Source organism: Annulohypoxylon maeteangense (assembly GCF_022496945.1).
Source record: "Annulohypoxylon maeteangense strain CBS 123835 unplaced genomic scaffold GGS22scaffold_2, whole genome shotgun sequence".
NCBI classification, from domain to species: domain Eukaryota; kingdom Fungi; phylum Ascomycota; class Sordariomycetes; order Xylariales; family Hypoxylaceae; genus Annulohypoxylon; species Annulohypoxylon maeteangense.
In genome coordinates, this window is record NW_025953249.1 from 248,281 (window position 1) to 271,863 (window position 23,583).

Sequence of the window (23,583 nt, forward strand, 5' to 3'; positions counted from 1 at the left end):
CACATTACTTTTATTCCCTAGGCTGCTCACTAGGCTGTTCACCAGGCTTCAATCATCGAAGCCTTTCGATGTCGCACACTTCACAATGTCAGACAACCAGTCAGATTACCGGTCTCGAGCGCTCAATAAACTCTTCTACGATATCCTCGAGGGAAAAAGAACTGTCGGCAAGCTTCAAGATGCCGAAAAGTTTCTCGAGTCCATCGCAAACAGAGTCGATAAGGCGGACTGCATTGAGAGACTAGCTACGTCAAAATCTGGCCAAGATGCCCTTCACAAATCCCTTACCCTCGGAAACTCGTTCGACTTCATAAACACATTTACCTCAAGGTTTTTAGAACTTCTTAGAGACCCCACTCTAAAAAGCGTCGGCGATGGGGAGCTCATAAAGCAAATAATCTGGCGTATGGTCGACCCACCGTCGTTCTGGAATACTCTGGTTCAACATGTAAACACAAAACAACTTGGGGACCAAGCGATCGAAGGTTTCGCCTGGCTGTTGTTGCAGCTGGTGCTGCTGCCACAGTCACAATCCTCAACGTTTCGAGAGACGGCAGGGTCACTTCTACAAGACGGTTCTCTGGAGGGGTCGAGCTCCCCAGGAGCGGCAAGCCTGTTCCAACAGATCCGAGCTTTGACATCGCACTCGCAAACCGAGACACCAGATCATGTCAGTGATTTCAGTCCTGGTGGACGCCATGATAATGACTTTGTCAATTACCATGACATATCAATTCTTCCTACGTGCGCCGAGCTGCAGTGTACCGAGAGACCTTTCTATCTACAGGCCTCTAGGATATTTGATTGGACAAATGAAGATCGATCATTCAACCACCTCGATAATCAATTTCGTCTTCTTAGAGAAGACATGCTCGCCGAGATACGCGAAGACCTCGATCGTGCGAGAAGTAAAAAGGCTAATTGGAGAAATATGATCTTCAAAGATCTATCCTTGGAAACCCTCGATGAGCAAGCCATGAAGAATGGGCGACCGTGTACTCTGGTGCTCAGATGCAAGGAAGATGTCTTGAAATCACTCGGCACAAAGGTCGAAAAACGAAAGGATGCATTGAAAAAGAAGCCGGCATTCCTGAAGCACCAGAGTTTCGGATGCCTGATGAAAAACGACACTCTCCTAGCATTTGCAACACTAGATAGGAATGAAGACAGACTTGCTCTAATCACGCCACGCCTATGCTTGCAAGTTATAGGTGGCGAGAGGTTGAGCGATGTACTACTAGCCCTTCGAGATGGGACGGTGGACTTTTTACTGACATCCGCCCCTATATTCGCCTACGAACCAATATTGGAGAGGCTGAAGCGAAAAACTGATGTCGAGCTAAGTCGTGACATTCTTATTCATTCGGAGGATCCGATGGAGTCACCTATTCAACCACATGCTGTCATCGACGCCCTCGAAGCATCCCTTATCACTAAAGACGACTTGCAGCCGTTGCTAAATACGACCAAACAGATCAACCTGGACCCTTCACAGGTCAAGGCACTAATATACGGGTTGAGATACCAAACATATCAGATTCAAGGTCCCCCAGGTAAGTGGACGAATGATAGAGGCGCCATGATGCTGGCAGGTTCTAAACTTATACAGGAACCGGAAAATCTCTGGTTGGTAGTCTCTTAGCCAAGATTCTACACGATAACACGGAAGAGACGATGCTCGTTTTGTCATATACAAACCACGCACTGGACCAGTTCATCGAAGATTTGCTGGATATCGGAATTAGCGACAGTGATATCGTAAGGCTAGGATCAAAGTACACCATCAGAACTAGGCATCTCACACTAGGATTCCAAACGACCGACTATGCAAGGAAAACGAAAACCCGGCGAGAGTTGATCGAATTCCAGAAAGGCCATTTGGACTCCTTGGTGAAGAGCATAGAGAAAAGCTTTGATGTCTACCAACAAGGCAAGATCTCGTATCTTCAATTGCTGGAGTATCTAGAGTTTTCCGAGACTGATGACCACTTCTACGACATGCTATCGGTACCCAAAGCAGCGGGAGATGAAATTCGAGTCGGAAGAAAGGGTGCACCAATGAAACCAGACTATTTGTTTTATCGCTGGGCAATTGGAAAGGGGCCTGGTCCTTTTGGAAAAGAAAAGTCAGGACCTATGTACGGCGAAGTATGGCGCATGGCTCACAAAGATCGACGTACAAAAATCCAGCAGTGGGAACAACAAATCCACCAAGAAAATATTTCCAACCTTGTAGAAAAGATCACCGACTTCAACAAAACCCAGAAAGTTCTACGAAGTCTACAAAAGGAAAAAACGGAGCAAATTCTCAAGAGCAAGCGCATTATCTGTTGCACCACAACGGCTGCTTCGATGTATGCCCAAGAGATCCAGGCTGCCGCTCCTGGTATTATCATCATCGAGGAGGCAGGAGAGATTTTAGAAAGTCGTATGTATATTTCAAAACAGTTCATTCTCACCCTTCAATTGATTCCCATCACTCCGAATCCTATTAGGGGATGCTATCCTAACCCTCCCCCCTTTTTCTTTTGAATCCTATGCACATTGGTGTCAACCACTAACTTTACATATCGTAGACATTCTTGCTGCTATGGGCCCTAGTACCAAACAGCTGATTCAGATCGGGGATCACAAGCAGCTACGACCAAAGGTGAAGAATTACAAGCTTACTGTAGAAGCCGGGCATGGATATGATCTCAACCGTTCGTTGTTTGAAAGGCTCATACTTCAGGGACGGCCTCATTGCACGTTACTAAATCAGCATAGAATGAGGCCGGAGATATCAGCATTGATACGACACAATTACCCCGAGCTAGAAGATGCTACGAGCACTGATAATAGACCACATCTACTGGGCTTTCAAGACGACGTCGTTTTTGTCAACCACAACTACCCAGAAGTCAAACATAGTACTCTTGTCGATAAACTCGATGAAAACACTCCGTCTAGCAAACAGAACAGGTTCGAGGCGGACATGGTTTTGAAATGTGTTCGCTACCTAGGCCAGCAGAATTACAAGACTACGGATCTGGTGATACTCACCCCTTACCTTGTAAGCGCCGCTTCCAAACCGAGCAAGTGCATATCTACAAGTCACTAATTTTCAATAGGGACAACTGTTATTGTTGCGGGATGAGCTTAGCAAGGACCATGATCCGATCTTGAGCGATTTCGACTCTCACGATCTAGTCCAGGCTGGAATTATACCCCCAGAAAGTGCAAGGGTCAATAAGAGCCCCATTCGCCTCTCCACCATTGACAATTATCAGGGGGAAGAGAGCGACATCGTTGTTGTATCTTTAACGCGCGGCAACGATAACGGCGATATCGGGTTTATGTGTGCACCAGAACGATTGAATGTTCTAATTTCGCGAGCTCGAAATTCGTTAATCATGATTGGCAATGCGAATACCTTTATTAATGCCAAGAAGGGGAGCGAAGAATGGACTCGCCTCTTCGATCAGTTGAAGGCCGGTGGGAGAATACATGGCGGATTTCCGCTTAGGTGCGAGAAACACCCGGACACAAAACATATCGTTCGTTCAGCCGAAGAATTCGATCTTTTATGTCCGGATGGGGGGTGTACACTGCCGTGCAATGAGATACTATCCTGCGGCATACACATGTGTACAATGAGATGTCATATTCGAGTAGATCACTCCAAGGTGCCCTGCTACCAGCTTATGAAAGATGTGTGTCCCCAAAAACACAAGTTGGAATGGTACTGCTCAGATAAGAATCCACCCGCCTGCCAAACATGTCGCTGGGAGAAGGAGGAACAGGACCGAAAGGCTCGTCGGGACAAGGATCTCGAGAACGAACGGCAGGCGAAACAATTAGCATACGCCAAGCAGCTGAGAGCCATTCAAGATGATATTGCTGAACAGAGGAAGAGAATGCAAGACGTCTTGGAGGAGAGGAGAAGAGTGCAAACGATCATGCAGCACCGGATTGAACTCGCCCAGTTGAAAGAACAGGCCAACGAGCCTCTTAGCAGCATTCTCAATCCGAAACAACAGGCAAAACCGGCACCACAACCAGTCAAGAAGCCCAAAGCCAGCCGTGATAAGAGTAGTCCTTCTAAAGCCTCGCCCTCAGACGAAACTCCTGGCCAGTGCGCGACCGGGAAGGCAGAAGAACCGGACCAGACTAATGACGACAATGTATCCGAAGCTAGTCACGAAAGCGACCAGACGCCTCCCGTGGAAGAACCATCGCCTGCTGAAGCAGACTGGCAACACCAAAAAGAATTCGAAAATGCCTCGAACCCAGCTCTCGATTCCCTCTGTAAAATGATTGGTTTGGAGAGCATAAAGAAAGAGTTTCTCGTCATAAAGGCTAGGATTGATACCTCCCTCCGCCAAGGAACAGATATCAAGGATGAGAGATTCGGAGCCGCCTTGCTTGGCAACCCGGGAACAGGTAACTACGCAGACTCTTAGTATATCTGATTTTATATGGGTACTAATAAATGTATAGGGAAAACTACCGTGGCTAGACTATATGCCAAGTTCCTCTCTTCCGTTGGGGCAATCCCCGGTGACCACTTCGAAGAAACGACTGGCTCGCGATTGGCTAATGATGGTGTGCAAGGCTGTAAAGCTCTGATAGATGAGATACTCAACAAGGGTGGCGGTGTTTTCTTCCTCGATGAGGCATACCAGATCGTGTCGAGCGGTTCTTTCGGAGGCACTCAGGTACTTGACTTCCTCCTAGCGGAGATCGAGAATCTCAGGGGAAAGGTCGTCTTTGTGTTTGCCGGCTATCGAAAGCAGATGGAAGCATTCTTCGCGCATAATCCAGGTATTCCTAGTCGGATTCCTATCCAACTAGATTTCCAAGATTATGAAGATAGAGAGCTTTTGAAGATTCTCAATTACCAACTTGAGAAGAAATTCAACGGTCGCATGAATGTTGAGCGCGGATCCTGGGGACTCTATATGCGAATTCTAACACGTCGTATTGGTCGCGGTCGTGGAAAAGAAGGGTTCGGCAACGCTCGCGAGGTCGAGAATGTTCTATCAATCGTACTCGGAAGACAGGCCGATCGTCTTCACCAAGAACGACGAACGGGCAGCGTGCCGGATGACTTGCTACTCCAGAAGATCGACATTATTGGACCAGAACCAAGCCAGACGTTCTCCAAAAACAAAGACTGGTTGAAGCTTAACAGTATGATCGGATTGGAGTCTGTGAAGCAAGCAGTCAAAGCCCTCGTGAGCCGACTCCAGACAAACTATGATCGCGAATTGAAAGAGCAGCCTTTAGTTGAGTGTTCATTAAATAAGGTATTCGTTGGGAATCCTGGAACGGGAAAGACGACGGTAGCGAAGCTGTATGGTGGGATTCTCAAGGCTTTGGGACTTCTATCCAATGGCGAGGTAGTTCTCAAGAACCCAGCGGATTTCGTCGGCGCCGCGCTTGGACAATCTGAGAAGAACACCAAATCCATCCTTGACTCTACTAAAGGCAAGGTTCTCATAATCGATGAAGCTTACATGCTTGCGAGTGGAGGATCGAATTCTGGAGGTACGGGCGACCCGTATAAAACAGCTGTCGTCGACACAATCGTCGCGGAAGTTCAAAGTACAGCGCTTGAAGACCGATGCGTGTTACTACTGGGTTATAAGGAACAGATGGAAGATATGTTCCAGAAGGTCAACCCAGGCCTGACGAGGCGGTTCCCTATTTCGTCTGGGTTTACCTTCGAAGACTATGACGACAGCGAACTTCGCCAGATCCTTGACTTGAAGCTCAAGCAACAAGGATTCAAAGCTGGTGAAACTACGAAGAAGGTTGTCATCGAAGTACTCCGCCGCGCCCGCAACAAGCCCCACTTCGGCAACGCAGGTGAAGTAGACATCATTCTCGATCAAGCCAAGGAACGGCAACAGAGACGGTTATCGAAATTCTCTGGAAATCGAAACACGGACTTGATGGAGCCTGAGGATATCGACCCCGACTTCAACCGAAGCGAGCACGCAGGCACTAATATCCGCATGCTATTCAAGGACGTTATCGGGTGCGATGACATCGTAGAACAGTTGGAAGGATACCAACAGGTTGCCAAAAATATGAAAGCCATGGGCATGGATCCCATTACACAGATCCCCTTCGGATTTCTCTTCCGTGGCCCGCCAGGCAAGTATAATTCGTTAATAAATCTCTGAGCCCGCACTAATAATACTCCTCCTAGGAACCGGAAAGACGACGACAGCTAAGAAGATGGGCAAGGTTTATTACGATATGGGATTTCTCTCGGAAGCTACCGTCCTCGAGTGCTCCGCGACCGACATAATTGGCCAGTATGTAGGACACACCGGTCCTATGGTGCAGAAGAAGTTCGACGATGCTCTTGGAAGAGTTCTCTTCATCGACGAGGCGTATAGGCTTGCAGAAGGTCACTTCGCTAAAGAGGCTATGGATGAGATCGTCGACTGCCTCACCAAGGAGAGGTATCAGAACAAGCTGGTCGTTAGTAAGTATTCGAAGACCTATCTCCGGCTCTTTCCAGACGGTTTTTTATTATAATAGCTACTGACATGAAGTGATCTAGTTCTCGCTGGTTATGACAATGACATCAATCGATTGATGAACCAGAACCCCGGCTTAACAAGTAGATTCCCAGAGACGGTGGTATTCTCCAGCCTTCCACCGCGCCACTGCCGCGAACTTCTTTTCCAATGTCTCCAAAAGAAGAAACTCGACATCAAAGGCCTTGAAGACTCACCTACCTTAGACAGCAAGCTCTTAGATTTATTCGGCACACTTTCGCAGACTCCATCATGGGGTAGCGCTCGCGATGTGCAGACTCTCGCAAAATCTATCTTCTCGAAGATCATGAAGTCGAAGACACCCGATCCAAACAGAATCGTACCCGAGGACCTAGTCGTAGATGTAATCAAAGCCATGATCAAAGAACGGACAGACCGCGCCACAGCCACCCAGCCCAACTCCATGCTAAACATCCCATTACCAATGCAACTACAACAAGCCTTCCAAGAACCCCCACCACCTCCCCAGGTATCAACCGCAATCGAAACCGCAACAGCCCCTCCAGAAGAAAAACAAGAACAACAACCCGAAAAAGAAAAACCCAGCCCAGAAAACCCCGCCGCCACCAACGCCACCTCAACCCGCGACGCCGGCGTTTCCGACGAGGTATGGGAGCAACTCCAACGCGACCGTCTCATCAGCATCCAGCGACAAAACGCCCTCCTCGAAACCCAGCGCAAAGCCGCCGAACTCGAGCGCAAAGTGCGGGAAGAAGAGGAAGCGCTAAAACGACAACAAGACGAAGCAAAGCGACGGGAGCAATTACGTAGGTTAGAGATCCTGCGCATGCGGCGGGATGTCGAGGAGAGGAAGAGGAAAGAGAAAGAGGAGGCGGAGATGCGGGAGAAGCAGGCGCAGGCGAAGTTGAGGGCTTTGGGACGCTGTGTTGTAGGGTTTGAGTGGATTAAGCAGGCGGGAGGGTATAGGTGTGCGGGGGGGACGCATTGGATGTCGGACGGAGCTTTGGGGCTTTGAGGGATCTTAAGTATGTACTTTTGTATATCAGGGGCTCAGGTACGTGGATATTAGGTAGGTAGGGATATGTTTTATGGAATTAGAAGGCGGTTATCTCGTGGGAAGGTTTTAAAGATACTGGTGTTAGGTACGGAGGTCGGTAATGGGTAGGTATAGGGAGATTATGAAGAGATTATCACGTTTTATGTAACCATGAATGCTTTACAAATTTATCAAGTCACGGCGAGGGGACTGATTTGATTCTTAGGGTTGTCAACTGAAATCAAATGGGTATTCAAACTACCTTCCTTAACCAACCTAAATGCACTTGGGTATTGACGAAACTAACAACGCTGAAATCCTCTTCCATCAACCATACACTAGACGGCACGAACGGGGAGTGCTGTGGGTGCGTGAAGCACAGTGTTTGTTGGCGAGGAAGCAACGGAGAGCATATTCCGGATCGACTCCGGTATCGACCGCTTGGGCTTAGAATGAATCGCCGCACTCGAGCGTCGAGGGCCAGATGGACGGCGGATTTCTGCGATATTCGGGAGCTTCGGACGTTGCTGAGAGCCCATTTTCTCTTGGATGTCGTCGAAGAGATCGTCACACGCAGTAAAATAGGAGATGCGAGGGATGTGCTCAGTCCCTTGCAGCTGGTTGGCACCGTCGATGATTTCGCAGTTAGAGTACTCGTTTCTGCCCCACAAAAGGCCGTAGTATTTTTGGTTGCCGGCATCGATGATGGGAGAGCCAGAGTCTCCCGGAGCACCAGCACCATCCGTAACGAAAGTCTCGTAGCTCCGCTCATACGCGTGACATATCGCCCATTCTCGTGTCACCATCTCGGTACCATTGCCATGCTTGACGAGAAAAAAACCGTCATCTCGTTGCATGAAGTTCTCCGATCCAGAGAGGACGATGGAGGGGACAAGGGAGATGGAGGCTTTAGTCGAACCACTAGTCCTACCAGAAACCTTCACTCTCGCCCCTGGAACAACACGGGAGCTGCTGCGGATGTAATTATTCTCGGCATCTTCCCTATCGGTAATCCTCATCTGATTATTATGTATACCTTGGGCTTCAAATGCGGCCCAGTCTGTGACAACGTAATGTACATCTTTCTCGCTGAATGGGTGTAGGGATTTTCGTGTTGTCATATACGGCTCCCCAGACCGAGACGTAGGGGTCCCAAGAAAGTTGAAGCCTGGCCTATGCTGTGGCTCGTAGGTATCCATATAATCCGTATAATCTGGAACCGATGGCTGACGAAGTTTGATCTTATCAGGATCCAAACTACCAACAGTATCAGGAAGGATGTGACAGTTCACTACCCAATACCCTTTCTCGTCAATCTGGAGAAGCAGACCTAGAGTTCCACCAGCCTCTTCGTAGTCACTGCCTTCACAGCTGACACCTACGGAATCTCCCATCATTGGCTTTTGATGCCAGAAGGGGTTCTTGGCTTCGCAGAAGAGGTCATCAGGTGGCCTTTGGGCAGCCATGATGGTTCCTTGAGGGAAATAGAAGTTGAGGGTATTCCCAAGGGATTCCGGTAATGCTTCCTGGACGATAGCCCGCAGAGCATTCTTTCGAGAATCGGCTAACTTCGACCGGGTTAGGAAAATAACATTTGTCTTATCCTCCGTCGATGCCCGAACCACATCCACAGACAATACATCTGAGTGCTTCAAGATGGATTGTATTAGGTGGGGGACAACTTTATTCTCCCAGTGATAAGCAAACTCGGTAGGATCTGCAACTAGATCTTCGTAGTAGCGTGCGCAGTTGACGGTGGCTAAGGATTTCGGCTCAGGAGAAAGACTCGGAGGGGCGGTACGTGGTGGTCCGAAGAAATGTCGACTAAATTCATCGATTTCATATCTGATTTTCTTCTCCCTATCCTCGTCGAATGGGATTATTTGGTATTCAGTCTTGTCTCGCAGGAACAATGAAATGCGCACTTCCACTAGTCTTTCGGGTTGCTTTTGTCTGCAGAGGAACTACATCAGTGTGACACGCTCGAGGGGTAAAGAGGCGTCACATCCACATACTCTGCTTGATTCGAAGACACAGACCCTTGGTGTGCCTTTGTAGAAATGTCGTTACCAGCTGATAGTGGCCTTGGGGGCGACCCTGAGAGTGACATTTTGTTCCTAAGGAGCTTAGTAACTGGTTAAGGCTGAGGAGCAATAACCAGTCGAGGAAAGGATAACCAAGAAGAAGCAGCAAGTCCGCTCCAGAGTATGGCAGTCTGGGTCACTGCCCAACCCCTCTCTTCCAAGGCAGGCGCGTTGGGGTTATTGGCGAAGCCAATCAAATGTACAGAACGACGTCAATATACCTACTCCTAGTAAATGTCATGTACTGATGTTACTCTGTACTTGTATTGGACTGTACTCCAAAAATCCCATATTCAGTACATGTAAGTACCTGCTACGTAGGTGGCAGCCCGTACTAGGTAGCTTACACGTGCTACATGAGGTTAGCTGTGTAACGCAAGAGAACCTTGAATAATAGCTTAGCCCATCATCCCATACAAGACTTTTTTGACGTCATTTGACTTGAATATACCTAAAAAGATATAATGATAGTAAAGAATGATGTTATAGCTTTTAAGGTTAACGGATATATCTTAGGTACCTAGGTACATAACCAATAGATCGCATTTTATATAGTTATAGGCCTGATACATTCAGACTGGGTACCAAGACAAAGGACCATTGATTGATCAAGTTAATCCGAACTTCGTCAATTCCTAAGCAACTTTAATCAGCTTATAGTCCTTCAAGTCGTTACTCTTCAAGTAATCAAGTTCCCATATTAGAACTCATCTGCAAATAATAAGGGATTTTCGTGGTAATTCCTGTTACACTCGCTAAAGTAACAAGTTCCTTTCTAGAACAACTGAGAGGGCTTTGTCGTACCTGCATGATAGCGGATCTCATATATGATCATGTCTGTCCATACTAGGTACACGACAATGGGGTGGTCTTATTTTCCGTCCTTGAAGAAGGAAGAAAGTATCAGACTCGGAACAATGGCTCATATTCTTTTCCTGTCATGGTAAGAGAAACAATGGTTATCTAAGATTATCTATTGGTTTCACCTCATTCTATAAATGATTACATTTTTGCCTGTGGGCGAGTTTAGATATAGCGTGCAAACCCCCTAAAGATGTTACGGTGGTAATGATGCATAGGTAGTTCCTAGTAAGATATATATAACTGTGAATAATAGTAAAGGGTAAATGGTAAGTTGAAATTATTTCAGTGTACAGTTTCATAAATAGGCCAACTTAGAGAAATATTAAGATGACTTGAAGCGTCTGTTGAAACTTTTGGATTCCTTTAAATTGGGGGAGAAGAATGAATATCTGCTTCTGCTCTCGGAATTCACGGATCTAAAAGTAAGGGATAATTGCCAAGGTTAGTACATAATCTGATGTCCATTTTCAATCTATCAATCCGAGTAGGCCGAACAAAAGAGAAGTTGTGCCTTAAAAGGAGCTAGATTATTTATGAAATACTGTCAAGATTGAAGAATAAAGCTCTTGCGAAGCACCTTTGAAGCACGTGTCAATGGAAAAGTTTAAAGGCTGAAAGGGTAAGTGCCCCCTATTATCAAAGTGATCGCAGTATTAAAATGGGTCTCTACACTATCTAGCAGACCACATCACACATGACAGGCCAATCATATGATTACATTTGACAGTGACAGACCCCCTCCAATCATAGTACCTAGTACCCAGTACCCAGTAATTATCGTCATCACCGCCATTACACAATCGCGTTAAAATCGACTCGATCGACTTGTCAATAAATAAAAAATATCACACACACCCTTTCATCACAACCTAACCTTACCCATCCAGCCATCCGGCCATCCATCAACAATCATCAACCAGTCAACCAGTCAACTCCATTATCTCAATAAGCATAATCGTATATGGCAACGACCTACTGCATGACTGCATTCATTTGGTTAGATACGCTGCAACCTGCAACCTGCAATCTGCAACCTCCTCACCTCCAGAGACCTTTCGCTCACCGTCCATCGCCTCAGGGCTGAAATCTTGGCGGAACCTGTCTATCTAATCTGATCAATTCAATCAAAAAATTCTCCGGAAACATTTCGCATAGCGGCGACAGAAATTTCTCTACCAACAAAGCATTTCTCTACAAAGTTGGGCTATCACGCAGCCACCTACCATTCTTGACCACCTACCAAGAGAAAAAAGCCTGACACTCGCAACTATGGATCGAGGCGATTCCGTCATCATCGACGTCTTGCAAGGTATGTTCAAGAGCCTCATTCATCATGTCGTACCCTATATCCAATCTACAACCGTCGCTCATCACCATCTCCCATCCTCCCAACTCCCAACTCCCAACTCCCTTTCTCTTGCTACCCAATGAACAAGGAACAGTATCCACTAACACCCACCAGGCATCGTGCCCGAGCAGACCCTCGAACTTCTACAAGCCCATCTCCAGAACCCGTCCACGACCCTCCAAGCCGTATGGCGTCACTCGAGCGCCATCGCTAACAAACTCGGCACCGTTCTCTCCCCCCTCTTCGGCCCCATCCTCGCCCGAGCCCTGCAAGCCCTACACGACTCTCCCGACGTCGTAGTCCTCGGCTTCGTCCTCGGCACCATCGTTCTGATGCTACAGATCGTAGTCTGGGTGCACCGCACGATGATGTACATGACGCGTCTAGCCTTCCGCATGATGGGCTGGGCTCTCGTCTTTGCCCTGGTGGCCGTAGTATGGCGTCGAGGCCCTGAGGCGACGATCCGAGACGTCGTGGTATTCGTCGGAAAGATGGCCGGATACGCCGCGCTGGTGAAGGATATCTGGCTCAGCGAGTATAAGAAGTTCGATGCGCAGACCAAGCGAGGCGGCGACTTTAGCACCGGCCCCCGCGCCCCTTCCGGAGGATACACTCGTTCTAGGAATAACGGTTGGTAGTTAAGTTTGGTTGGTTGGTTTGATGGGATCAGATAAGGCGGAGAGTGCGGACTATAACTGCGAATACGGCCCTGGATGAATGGATGAATTTCTAATGACGAAGGATTGGAAGGGATGTCCATTTGGCAGGTTCCTCTTTGAGTAAATATTACGTTCTTCGTTTAGGACATGAGTGATGACTAAGGATGCTCTTTACAGAGAATGAATAAACACGATGCCAAATATACTTAGTAATGAGTAAATGTGATATGTCAAATGTGATCGATTTTTTTGGTATCAGCCAAGTTGTCTCAAATCCGTAACGCCATTGCTATGCAATTGTACAAACCCCAGAATGTTGTCTTCATGTTCCCCGGGTATCAATCTCCATATTCCCGTGCCTTTTTCGTCGTTACTTGTCATCCTTTGCTAATTCTAGCAGCCATTAAGAGCCTCCGGATATCAACCGTCCATGTCATCCATGTCATCGAATTCTTCATCCTTCAACTCCTTGGGCTCCTGTGCCTCGTGGTATTGGATGCAGTCATCGATGTAGCTGAGAATGGACCCAACACTGTCTTCATCTTGCACGTCTAACTTCAGGTAGCTAACCATACTGAAGTTCTCGATTAAACTCGCAACTGCTCGGTTCAACCGCCGAAAGCTGGCACCCTTCATCACAGCATCCTTATCTAAGGGATCTGCGGCCTCGAGTTCCTCTTCCGTGGTGCCCTCTGCCTTCTGCCGAGCAATTTCTGCTGGGTCATCGTCGAGTAATCCAGTATCCGGGGTGAGGAATCTCTTGAGGTCCTTCTTGCGAATTTGGTCCTTCACGAGGTCCATCTTGGATAGGATATTGATATGTGGAATCTCTAGCATGATCATAGCACTCATAGCACTCAGTGTGCCAGCGAAGAATTTGGCTCTCTCCACTACGAAAGTAGCTTCTAGGAGATAGGCGGCACAGAGTCGGATGTCAAGGGAACCGGATCGGGTTAGGAATTTTGTGAGGGCCGGCAATATAGGGACGTGTGTGTAGAGTTCGATCTGGCCAGGCATATCGAAGATGATTAGATATTCCTCCGTAAGAGAGTCTAGGGCTTCTGTGAGGAAGTCGAGGTTTTCCATGAGGAACTCGAAGCAGTAGATGAGACCACCGTTCGGTCCTAGGCTCATATCCTCCATTACATCTTCGAGAGAGATGAGGTCTTTGATGTCTAGGTCCGGGGCATGTTCGAAGGACTCGGCGGCGGGATCGAGGTTAACGTAGAAGCATGAGCGACGATTAAGTTGTAGATGAGTAATGAGGGCAGCGCAGAAAGTAGACTTGAGAGAGGTAGATTAGTACATTAGATGTGTATCATCAACAGTATACCTAGTATACCCAATATGGAAATAATATTCCGAAAGGTTGAATAATGACAGAAAAAAAAGATAATTGCATACCTTGCCAGCCCCAGCGGGGCCCATCACCATAACCCCAAACTTACTCATGATGTATGATTAAATCCTCTCAAGACAAATAGATTGGTTATCTTGTCTGCTGAATCTAAAGGCGACTAGGGATGAATGTACAAAAAGGGATATTCGAGCTTCAGCCTCGTGCTGTGACGTGATTCGGTTAGACGGTTGTCGCTCAGCGGCCAGTCGAGGATTTTTTTTCATGGAGGGGCAGAAAGTAGAGGGGTCAAGGATCGAGAAGACGAGCAGGGGTCTAAAGTGGTGGAGTGGTACGAAGTACCTAGTAACTTGGTACTAGAAATATGGGTCTCGGCTGACGAAGTTATCTCGTAAGCTACAAAAATTCAAGGTTGAACCTCTTCTGTTTTGTTACTTAAGCAGCTAAGTCACTTCGACAAACGCATACACATGATAATTGACAATAGAAATGAACAGATACAACATACGACTTAGCCCTTACTTTCTCTCACCGCCCGAATGGATAAACTAATACCCAGCCTACGATTGCGTTTCATCCCTGAATCTCTCTGCAAGTTTAGCAGATGGCCCGCTCCGCTACCTACGGACGGAATTTCCGGCAGAACCTTTCACCCATAGCCGCATCTTAGGTCCCATACAATGTCTATGTAAGCGGGTGGTCTACCGGTTACGGACTTTGTCTCTGGAATTCGAGGCATGAGAGATAAAACTGAAGGCACCCCGAGATCCTTCGCTCGGGAAAGACGCTTAACCGATCGACCTATCTGACAAGGAGAGTGGCTGGATGAGTTAATGATTTGATAAGTCGAGCTGACTGTTATCTGCAACTCTGCAATTCTTGGGCTGGTCTGGCACCAACATCACTTTATAAATCATAGACTCGTTGTCTTAGGCGGCCATTTAAGACTCGAAGACACATGCCGAAGTTGAGACCCTGTCAATTTACACGCTTGGTGCACGTTTTGGAGAGGGGCAGCCGTGGCAATCAGGGATCTATGGATCTATGTATGGATCATCGTAGCATTCAATAGGGTCCATTGAATGGACGACTATGAGGTGAGTTTCAATTGATAGATATACCTGGTATTTTACATAATATTCTCTGAGGGTACTTATTGTATTGCATGTGAAGTAACTGAAAAATAGACCGGAAGTCGGAAAAAGGTGAGGTTGGCTCGAGTAGTAAATTGGAACGGTCAATTGTTGAGTACCAGTGACATACCATTTCCACTATCATGGTACTTGCCTACCGAAACACTCCGAATATGAAAAGGAATCATCGGCGACATAGAAATAAAAGTACATAACCTGAGAATCATGTTTGACCCATGCACTCTTGCTGACAGGATGCGAGAAGCCAGGCAGCTAGCACGCCATCTTACCCTCTCTCACACATGTACAACGCTACCAATGAACTATTCGGAACCTTGAGAGACCCTGAAGAGGAGAAACAGCAAGATAAGCAGACGTCGGGATGGGAAATGCTTCACCCCGATAGAGTGATCGTTCTATACGTTATGTAATACAACTAACCGTATGGAGTTACTTTATTATCAAACATGGAACATCAATCAGCGGAGATACTCCGAACTTTTCCACTGAATCTAGAGAGAATCTACGCCCCTCTTGCTTCCTTTGGAGAAAAATTCCTTTGGGCTTGCCCCACTTCGCCTTCCCATGTGTACTCTGTACCAATGCCAGCAATTCAAGCGATCTACCACCAACAAAACCAACCCAAAGTTTAGGACCCACGGCTCAGGGACAGGCAGGACAGGTCACAGCAAAGGAAGGAACGAAGGGCTGCGAAAGGGGAACGGGCAGTTACCTAGGTAAAACTAGCGTCAGCTTTATTCGTTAATTCGTTAGATAATAGCTCTTAGCTTAAAGTCGGTATATTGTGTGACGGAAATTGCGCCATCCTGGGTATTCTTTTCAGTTCCTAGTACAGAGTACCTACCTACCTAGTCCTTTAGTTCCTGCCCCTCCGATTTTTTCTCTTTTTCGCCAATAGAAAAGCTAGAGGAAAAACTCCCGCTTCCAATTCTTTTCTTCTTAAACTTCACATCCCCCTCTCCGAATTCATTTTTCTTTTTATCCTACAGGAGACACTCTTGGGCTTTGCATTCCTTTGGTTGCTTAGAATTAATTACATAGCAGCTTGTTTGAACTAGACTTCTATTTTATCTCTCGCTATCCACATCTTCAAGATGCCTGCTACCAACGGCTTTGCCAGCTCCTTGAGCACCCCTCGGAACGCCGGGGCTTTCCTCTTCACCGTAAGTATGGATTGCGTGTCTTAACTTAACAATACTTCCCTCTAGTCTCTTATTAACTTGATGTTTCAGTCTGAATCCGTCGGTGAAGGTCACCCCGACAAGATCTGTGATCAGGTTTCCGATGCCATCCTCGATGCCTGCCTTGCTCAGGACCCCCTCTCCAAGGTCGCTTGCGAGTCTGCTACCAAGACCGGTATGATCATGGTCTTCGGTGAGATCACCACCAAGGGCTCCATTGACTACCAGAATGTCATCCGAAATGCCATCAAGGAGATCGGATACGACTCCTCAGACAAGGGTTTCGACTACAAGACCTGCAACGTCATGGTTGCCATTGAGCAGCAATCCGCCGATATCGCTCAAGGTCTTCACTACGAGAAGGCTTTGGAAGAGCTAGGTGCCGGTGACCAAGGTCTCATGTTCGGCTATGCCACTGACGAGACCCCTGAACTTCACCCTCTCTCTCACCTTCTCGCCCACAGACTTAACCAGGCTCTGTCCAAGGCTCGCCGGGACGGAACTCTCCCCTGGCTCCGACCTGACACCAAGACCCAAATCACCATGGAGTACAAGCACGATGGCGGTGCCGTCGTTCCCCTGAGAGTCCACACCATCGTTATCTCTACTCAACATAGCGAGCAGGTTACGACTGAACAGGTACGAAAGGAGTTGAAGTCTAAGATCATCGACGCCGTCATCCCCAAGCAGTACATCGATGAGCACACTATCCTCCACCTCCAGCCTTCCGGTCTCTTCATCATCGGCGGTCCTCAGGGTGATGCCGGTGTCACTGGCCGAAAGATCATCGTCGACACCTACGGTGGCTGGGGTGCTCACGGTGGTGGTGCTTTCTCCGGCAAGGATTTCTCCAAGGTCGACCGATCCGCAGCCTACCTTGCTCGATGGGTTGCCAAGTCACTCGTCGCTGCCGGCCTCGCTAGGCGAGCGCTGGTCCAGCTCTCTTACGCCATTGGTGTAGCTGAGCCCTGCTCTATCTACGTAGACTCATACGGCACCTCTGACAAGACTGCCGAAGAATTGGTCGAGATTGTCAAGGCTAACTTTGACCTCCGACCTGGCGCTATTGCCAAGGAACTTAACTTGATGCGCCCCATCTACAACCAAACAGCCAAGTTCGGCCACTTCGGCACCAACCAGGAATTCACCTGGGAGCAGCCTAAGACCCTTAAGTTTTAAGTCTGTTAACGTGTTGTAGATTTCCGCTGAGGGGACTTTTCAGATTTATAAAGTAGCGGAAGAATCAACTTCTTTCTGCATTGCGATCGGCGTTGTTGGGTGTGTTATCTAGAAGACATAGGATTCCCTCATCGGAAAATGTCATGAAAATTTAACGGGCATGGCAGCATGGCGTACGGTTTCAACATACCTGGTTTGGGCAAAGGCACAGATAAAGGTGGCATCTACGGGGTCACCGGGGCCTTTATAAAGGCGACGGATAGATAAATATCCGCATTGCATTTTTCAACACGGCAATATCCTATGTCGAACAGCGATCAGGACAAAAATATGATACCACTTTGTCGTAACCTACCTGTGTCAATTTTGCGTGATGTAATTGTTGTTGTTGTTTCAATTAGGCCACCTGACCTTAGCTAATCATGCTTCATCTTATTACTAAGGTATAGACATCTATCCTAGATTCTATTTCATCTTAAGCTACCTAGGTACTGCATAGGTACCTAGGTAGGTACGCATGAACATTATAGAACGGACGATATCTTCGATGCTGATTGCGGAATGTCCAAAATCAATTCAAAGCTATGACCCCTTAACCTTAATCCTTCCCGTCTGACCCCGAGCGACCCCGAGTAAACTAATCAAACCCATCCAGGTACTCGTTTTCTTTTCTTCTCGTTTACCAACATCGAGATCTCGCTAACTACACTGTGCGTGCTGACGTGTATTTACATTTTAACCTCCACATATTTGGGTACTCGCGTCGCGGCACTGAGTCTGTTACCTGTCGTTGTTGTTGTTGTTGCCTCTGTTGCCCTTGGCTCCACCCCGGTTCCGATCCCGGTCGGAGGATTCATCGGTATTCGGCTCTCTCGGTTCGTCGTCCGGATCGGGGATGTTCGGGGCAGAAGTAGAGATGGAAGAACGACGTGATGGTCCGGCTGATGTCGGCGATGGGGGATATCGTTGCGCCGGTAATAAGGTTAGGAGGGTTAGGAAGTTTGCTTGGAAGAGTCGGGTTCGTGGTGTTCCGGGGGCTGTCAGGGGTTAGTGACCTATAAGATGGGGTAATGGTGGGGGAGACATACGTTGTGGGATGTCGTCGGTGTTATCTTCGTTGTTGAAGTCGTTGTTGTCGGTGCTGGTTGTAGTCATGACGGTAGGTGTGGAGGTGTTGGTCGAAGAACGGGAGATAGGGGATGATGATAAAGAAGGAGGGTTGGAGCTGGGAGAATCTGGACGCGAGGTCCGACTGTGGTTGTATTGTGACGTATTTCGTTGTCCTGTATCTTCTGTTGCTCTTTCTTGTGATCTTTCTTTAGGGGTAGACGGGCTAGGTGGCATTGCCGTCGCCGCTTAGTTTCTTGTCCCCTTCCCCTGTGACTACCTATTACATAAGAAGTGTCTTGGGAAGATTCTTGGTCTGTTGGCTTTTATATCTGGCGTATGTAGATATAATGGCCCTTGCAGTGATAGGGCTAGTAGATGTATAGTCTCTCTAGATGGCGAGGGCACTCGGTCTCTTTATCTCTCAACTTCAGTTTCTTAGGGGCGGCCTTGGACTTGAACTAGAGGAAGATAATTACGGCAGTGGACCTCGGCAATATTTGCAAATTATGGAGAAGAGAGGTATATAGACGTGTTTAGGTCGATTGAAGAGCCCACAAAGGGACATCGTAAACATGGTAGAGACAACATGACCTAAATATACATAGTCAAATTTGATATCACGACAGAAACTTGCCCTCTAGTAAAAGTCCAGATAGGATTTGTATGGTCGTCATCCTGAACTCGCTCTCCAACAGATTTCAAATCCCGAACCTGACTCGGGGACTATTCAGGCGATTATGAGCTCAATGGCGCCATGTGAAAGGCTGAATATGACCCGTTACTATATCGTTTCGTTTGTGTAAGGCATCACAAATGATATGGCTGAGTCGTATGCAGGAAACACAAAGACATCCACGTATGCAAAACACCACGTCTTGGCCCTGCGTAATCTTGCGGTAAAGTGGCAAGAGGGAAAGATAGGTAGTCTATGGCTCGCCCAAGCCAACAGAGTCATCGCGTATACTCGTTAGCCAGTCTATATCTTGCTCAACACGGAATAAGAGCCAGTACTAGCGCCGCAATGACACGGCTTAGTCCTACGGGTCACGTCCCGAATTACCATCCGAGTTGATATCCAGGACTACGGATATCCATCTCAACAGGGCCTCCTTGGTTCTAGAACTACCCTCGCTAGAACCGAGACAAAGGAATGATAAAGCCAACCCGCCCTAATACAACACTAATTCCCAATACTATTTAGAAGTCAACACATCAATCGTACAGCATATATCAAAACTCCCTTTCGCGGTAACCCCTATCCGCAATACGTCGGTTCATTCGGTTCCGATAGGTTGGTAGGTTATGTAAGATGGCGCGGCGTTGACGCGCTTAGACGCAAAAAAAAGGGGGGCCGGGCTGGAAAACGAGCAATACGAAATACGACCGATCCGGGCGTACCACCAATAAAAGCCGCCTCGTTTAACTGCGGACCGCCGTCCGCATTGAGTAGGCTTTTCCGTCGGGAGATCGACGTTATATATTGCCATTAGTACCATTTCAATAGAGCCTCCCTACGCAGCCTACGGTACCTTACCCAGGGACATACAATATTGGAGATGTTAGGGCCAGCCATTGTACAGATCTAGGCATGTACTCTAGGTACAAGAACGCCGCAAATACCACATCATCCCTCCAGGATCCCGTTATTCGGGTTCACGGGAAATCTTCACTGCCGGGCATAATCACCTCTCCTTTAGCGGCGTACTTACTAAATTCCCGATGCACATACTCATGCGTTAGATTCGTTTCGAGTCTCCTGTGAAGCCGGATCGATCAGATATCATAACTGGCAAAACATTCATATCACTCCACACTCCAGCCACATTTTACACCGTCGGTAACAGCACCTAGGCAGTATTAACCCATATCCGCTCTATGTACTGTACCTAACTAAGCCTACAAGTTTTCTCGCACATAATCCCTCCCAAGACACAGAACGCCATCCCGTTCAATCCACAAAGGCACCCTACCATTCCCTCCTACGAAGACCGTAATTTGCGGTTGCCTTGACAAATAACATAATCTCGTTTATTCTTATTGTACAACACACAGCCCAGTACCTAGGGCAAGTAAGCGACAGATCAATCCTCAATATCGTCATCACTAAGCACCAGCTTCTGAAAAGCCGGTGCCGGCGCGGTTGAATCACTCTTTTGGCGGAAACCAATACCCACAACCCTTTTCTTCCTAGGCGAGCCCTCTTCAGTCGGTTTATCCGTAGCCCACGCCTCAGCGTTCAGCTCCGCATTATCGTCGCCGTCAAGCGCATCCTCGTCAGCGGCCGCGTCCCCGATCCCGGAGAATGAGGTGACTTTTTCGATATCCCGCATCCGGGCTGCGCCTACTACGTTTCTACGTCCGCGGGCTATGTGCGCCATGTAAGGTAAGCGTTCGAGGAGCAATTCCCTGCGAGCCGAACTTCCTAGGAAGAGCAGTGGCGCTGGTTGTTGGTCCTGAGCTGGCTCGGTTTGCTTAGGTTGACTATTATTACGCCATGGAGCTTGGTGCTTGTTTATCCATTCCCCATTGCCAGTTGCTGACTTCGGCCGTCTGAATGCAGAAGCGCCTTGGGTGAGATTCTGGCCCGTTTCGTCCCCTTTAAGCAACTTTGAGGCCCAGTGATCCACAACACCTTCCAACTCCTCTTTCTCCCGCCACAACTTAAGGCTTGTGGGGTAGAACATTTTATAAGCATCGCCGCCGCCTCTTCCGGATGTTTTCGACATCCGTTTCACGGGATTCGGAAGTGAGAACAGAAGTCCCCTTGTTGCGACTTGAAAAGTAATTTCATCCTGCCTTAATACGTGACTTGCCGAATCTCGACCCGAAAATGTGGACATGCTGGACCCTTGGCCGCGGAAGAATGAATCCCATGACGGCGAAAGCAGATCACTATCGGATAAATATTCGATGCAATTACTAATATAGTCAAGCGAGGAATTTGGATCAGACGGCCCGGTAGCTTCGCATGATAGCACGTAGTTTTCATGGAGAGCTGAAATGAAAGTGTGGGTATCGGTGCCAGTCTCATCGATAAGGCTATCGACAGAAACCTCAGACCGTTTTGGCCTAGAAAGGTGAGACATGAAATCAGGGAGTATTTCAGCTTGGCCTTCGGGCGTTTGTTGACTCATTGGTCGCTCATCTCTCTTGTTATATACCACCTTTCCAACGGCATGGAATATACCCAAACTAGCTTCTCGTTGTGAGACAAGCTGCAGAGTTTCTACTTCGCTTTGAGTTAGTGAGACTTCGTTTTTCGATCCGCGCTTAGGTTTTGTAAATGTAACTTTAGAACCCCAATCCGCTGTGTCTCCTTTGAGACAGAGAAATTCGAGCGATGAGACTGCGCTTCTTATGTCTCCTATTTCTCCTAATCTTTTTAAAACTTGTGGACCTGGAGTTCGGCGTCGACCTGATTTCCGGGCTTCTTTCTGGACGATCAACTCCAGCGCGCTCGAGAGGAGAGTGGGTGCAATGGCATTGAACTCTATAACGCAACAGCCTGGATGTCGCGTAATTTCAGGACCTAATAGCCGATGGGCAGTAAAGCTGTCTGCAGATGCCGAAGTAGTAGTGAGGAGAGTTTCTGATATGACCATAACGACAGGGGTTATAGGTTCTGAGGACGTTTGGCGGCCAAATGTAGCAAGCGATGGCGTATTTGAAGCCAGGTATCGTAGTATAGTATTCCGAAAGGCCGCTAAAGCCGTAGATGAGCGAGTAAAGGTGTTTGGAAATTCTTCAATGAGGATGATCTTCTTCGTATTATCATTAACATCGTTCTTGGGGAGACTCGAAGGAGTTGAGTCCAGATCAATATCTAACTGCCCAAATTTTCCACCTCTTCCCATAAACTCTTCAAATTGTGCCGATGCTGATAGGAACCCTTGGTTCGCCCCCAGAGAACCAACCGGATTCCTCCATTCAAGAAGTTCGCAGTGCATGTCCTTAGCAAGGAGCTGAACCGTAGTTGTTTTCCCCGTTCCCGCAGCACCTTTTAGTATAAGTAGCCTTTGACGCATTCGACCAGCTATGACATCTTCAAGCCACCGGCGAACATCAGACACTTTTTTCTTATGGACTACAAGTTCATCCAAGTTCACAGGAGCAAATCGTTCGAACCACGGTCGCTGTTCGTCGCTTGCCACAAGACCTTGTTGAGGGCGAGGTGGTTTCAGGAACTTCTGGCTTGATATAACGATCGGGACACTAGTCGGTTGACTGGATTGAGAGGCATCTCGGAAACGTTTACGAGCGTTCTGTCCGACTCGACTACTGCTTGCGGCTCTATGCTCCCCCACGTCGTCATCCTCTGAAATTGGATCGCTGATGATATCATCTCTCTTAGTTGGTGATATTGTCGGCGCCCGTTGTGCTTGTCTAGAAAACATAGTTACTAGATCTGCACTCTTATCTTTTTCTGCCCGTTTGCCCTTCGTGAAGGACCGAGTCTTAGGTTTTTCAGGGCTGGTACTAGCGCTCTTGAGTCCATTATTACTCGATTGAAGAGACTTTGACGTTTGTTTCGGTTTCGAAGGTTGTGAGGCTAGGGTACGTGACGTCTTTCTCACTGGGCTGGGTGAGGTGGGTGTAGCTCGAGAGATCCCTGCGGTGGTGTTTCGTTGTTCAGGTGAAGAGAATAGGTATTGGCTAAGAACGTTTGTCTTTGGTTTCGGTTCCTCTTCATCGTCCGAAGAAGCTTGCACGATATTTCGTCTCCGACGCTTCGTAGGCGGCGCCATGACGGTAAGAGAGGTAACGGGGGCACGGCATCTGCTAGCGATTATGGTATTTAGTGGAATTGCTCACATTGAATGGAGAAGCGACATGTATTTTCAACCAATCTTGCCGTTTTTGTCAGATTGAAGTTGACATTGATATCGGCATTGACATTGAGAAGTATAAATTAAAATTGGTTATAGAGAGGAAAGTGTTTGCTATTCGCCAGAGAGAAAAGGATAGTGCGGCTGATAATTCGAATTTACTTTGTACGTGCTTTCCGTCATATCCAATCTAATGGAACCTTCGTCGCGGCAGAGCCCTGGAGTTTCTGGGGTAGGCGCGTCTTTAGGGATCCAACCCACCATAACTTC

General features: G+C 47.7%; 7 protein-coding genes across 7 annotated transcripts; 3 read left to right on the forward strand and 4 right to left on the reverse strand.

Annotated features, from left to right (window-relative positions):
• Window positions 1–85: 85 nt before the first annotated feature.
• Window positions 86–7,530, forward strand: GGS22DRAFT_177496 (P-loop containing nucleoside triphosphate hydrolase protein; the record flags this gene model as incomplete). The annotated part of the gene is made up of 7 exons (XM_047963519.1): window positions 86–1,553; window positions 1,610–2,428; window positions 2,577–3,052; window positions 3,111–4,422; window positions 4,480–6,141; window positions 6,197–6,478; window positions 6,557–7,530. 7 exons carry the CDS (start codon window positions 86–88, stop codon window positions 7,528–7,530), a joined length of 6,993 nt encoding a protein of 2,330 aa, XP_047822455.1.
• A 273-nt stretch (window positions 7,531–7,803) lies between these two features.
• GGS22DRAFT_151987 (uncharacterized protein) lies at window positions 7,804–9,907 on the reverse strand. The gene is made up of 2 exons (XM_047959593.1): window positions 9,567–9,907; window positions 7,804–9,504 (listed from the first exon to the last, which is right to left on the reverse strand). Exons 1-2 carry the CDS (start codon window positions 9,659–9,661, stop codon window positions 7,890–7,892), a joined length of 1,710 nt encoding a protein of 569 aa, XP_047822456.1. The 5' UTR covers window positions 9,662–9,907; the 3' UTR covers window positions 7,804–7,889.
• A 1,861-nt stretch (window positions 9,908–11,768) lies between these two features.
• Window positions 11,769–12,485, forward strand: GGS22DRAFT_184201 (uncharacterized protein; the record flags this gene model as incomplete). The annotated part of the gene is made up of 2 exons (XM_047964165.1): window positions 11,769–11,808; window positions 11,962–12,485. The coding sequence occupies 2 exons, from the start codon at window positions 11,769–11,771 to the stop codon at window positions 12,483–12,485; spliced, it is 564 nt and encodes a 187-aa protein (XP_047822457.1).
• A 244-nt stretch (window positions 12,486–12,729) lies between these two features.
• On the reverse strand, window positions 12,730–14,102 carry GGS22DRAFT_151993 (GPN-loop GTPase). Its single transcript, XM_047959594.1, has 2 exons — window positions 13,911–14,102; window positions 12,730–13,790 (listed from the first exon to the last, which is right to left on the reverse strand). The coding sequence occupies exons 1-2, from the start codon at window positions 13,956–13,958 to the stop codon at window positions 12,927–12,929; spliced, it is 912 nt and encodes a 303-aa protein (XP_047822458.1). The 5' UTR covers window positions 13,959–14,102; the 3' UTR covers window positions 12,730–12,926.
• A 1,365-nt stretch (window positions 14,103–15,467) lies between these two features.
• Window positions 15,468–17,727, forward strand: GGS22DRAFT_151994 (S-adenosylmethionine synthetase). Its single transcript, XM_047959595.1, has 2 exons — window positions 15,468–16,180; window positions 16,250–17,727. The coding sequence occupies exons 1-2, from the start codon at window positions 16,112–16,114 to the stop codon at window positions 17,375–17,377; spliced, it is 1,197 nt and encodes a 398-aa protein (XP_047822459.1). The 5' UTR covers window positions 15,468–16,111; the 3' UTR covers window positions 17,378–17,727.
• A 143-nt stretch (window positions 17,728–17,870) lies between these two features.
• Window positions 17,871–19,281, reverse strand: GGS22DRAFT_151995 (uncharacterized protein). The gene is made up of 2 exons (XM_047959596.1): window positions 18,466–19,281; window positions 17,871–18,414 (listed from the first exon to the last, which is right to left on the reverse strand). Exons 1-2 carry the CDS (start codon window positions 18,719–18,721, stop codon window positions 18,158–18,160), a joined length of 513 nt encoding a protein of 170 aa, XP_047822460.1. The 5' UTR covers window positions 18,722–19,281; the 3' UTR covers window positions 17,871–18,157.
• A 701-nt stretch (window positions 19,282–19,982) lies between these two features.
• Window positions 19,983–23,363, reverse strand: GGS22DRAFT_151996 (Rad17-domain-containing protein). The gene has a single exon (XM_047959597.1). The coding sequence runs from the start codon at window positions 23,230–23,232 to the stop codon at window positions 20,569–20,571; it is 2,664 nt and encodes an 887-aa protein (XP_047822461.1). The 5' UTR covers window positions 23,233–23,363; the 3' UTR covers window positions 19,983–20,568.
• Window positions 23,364–23,583: the final 220 nt, after the last annotated feature.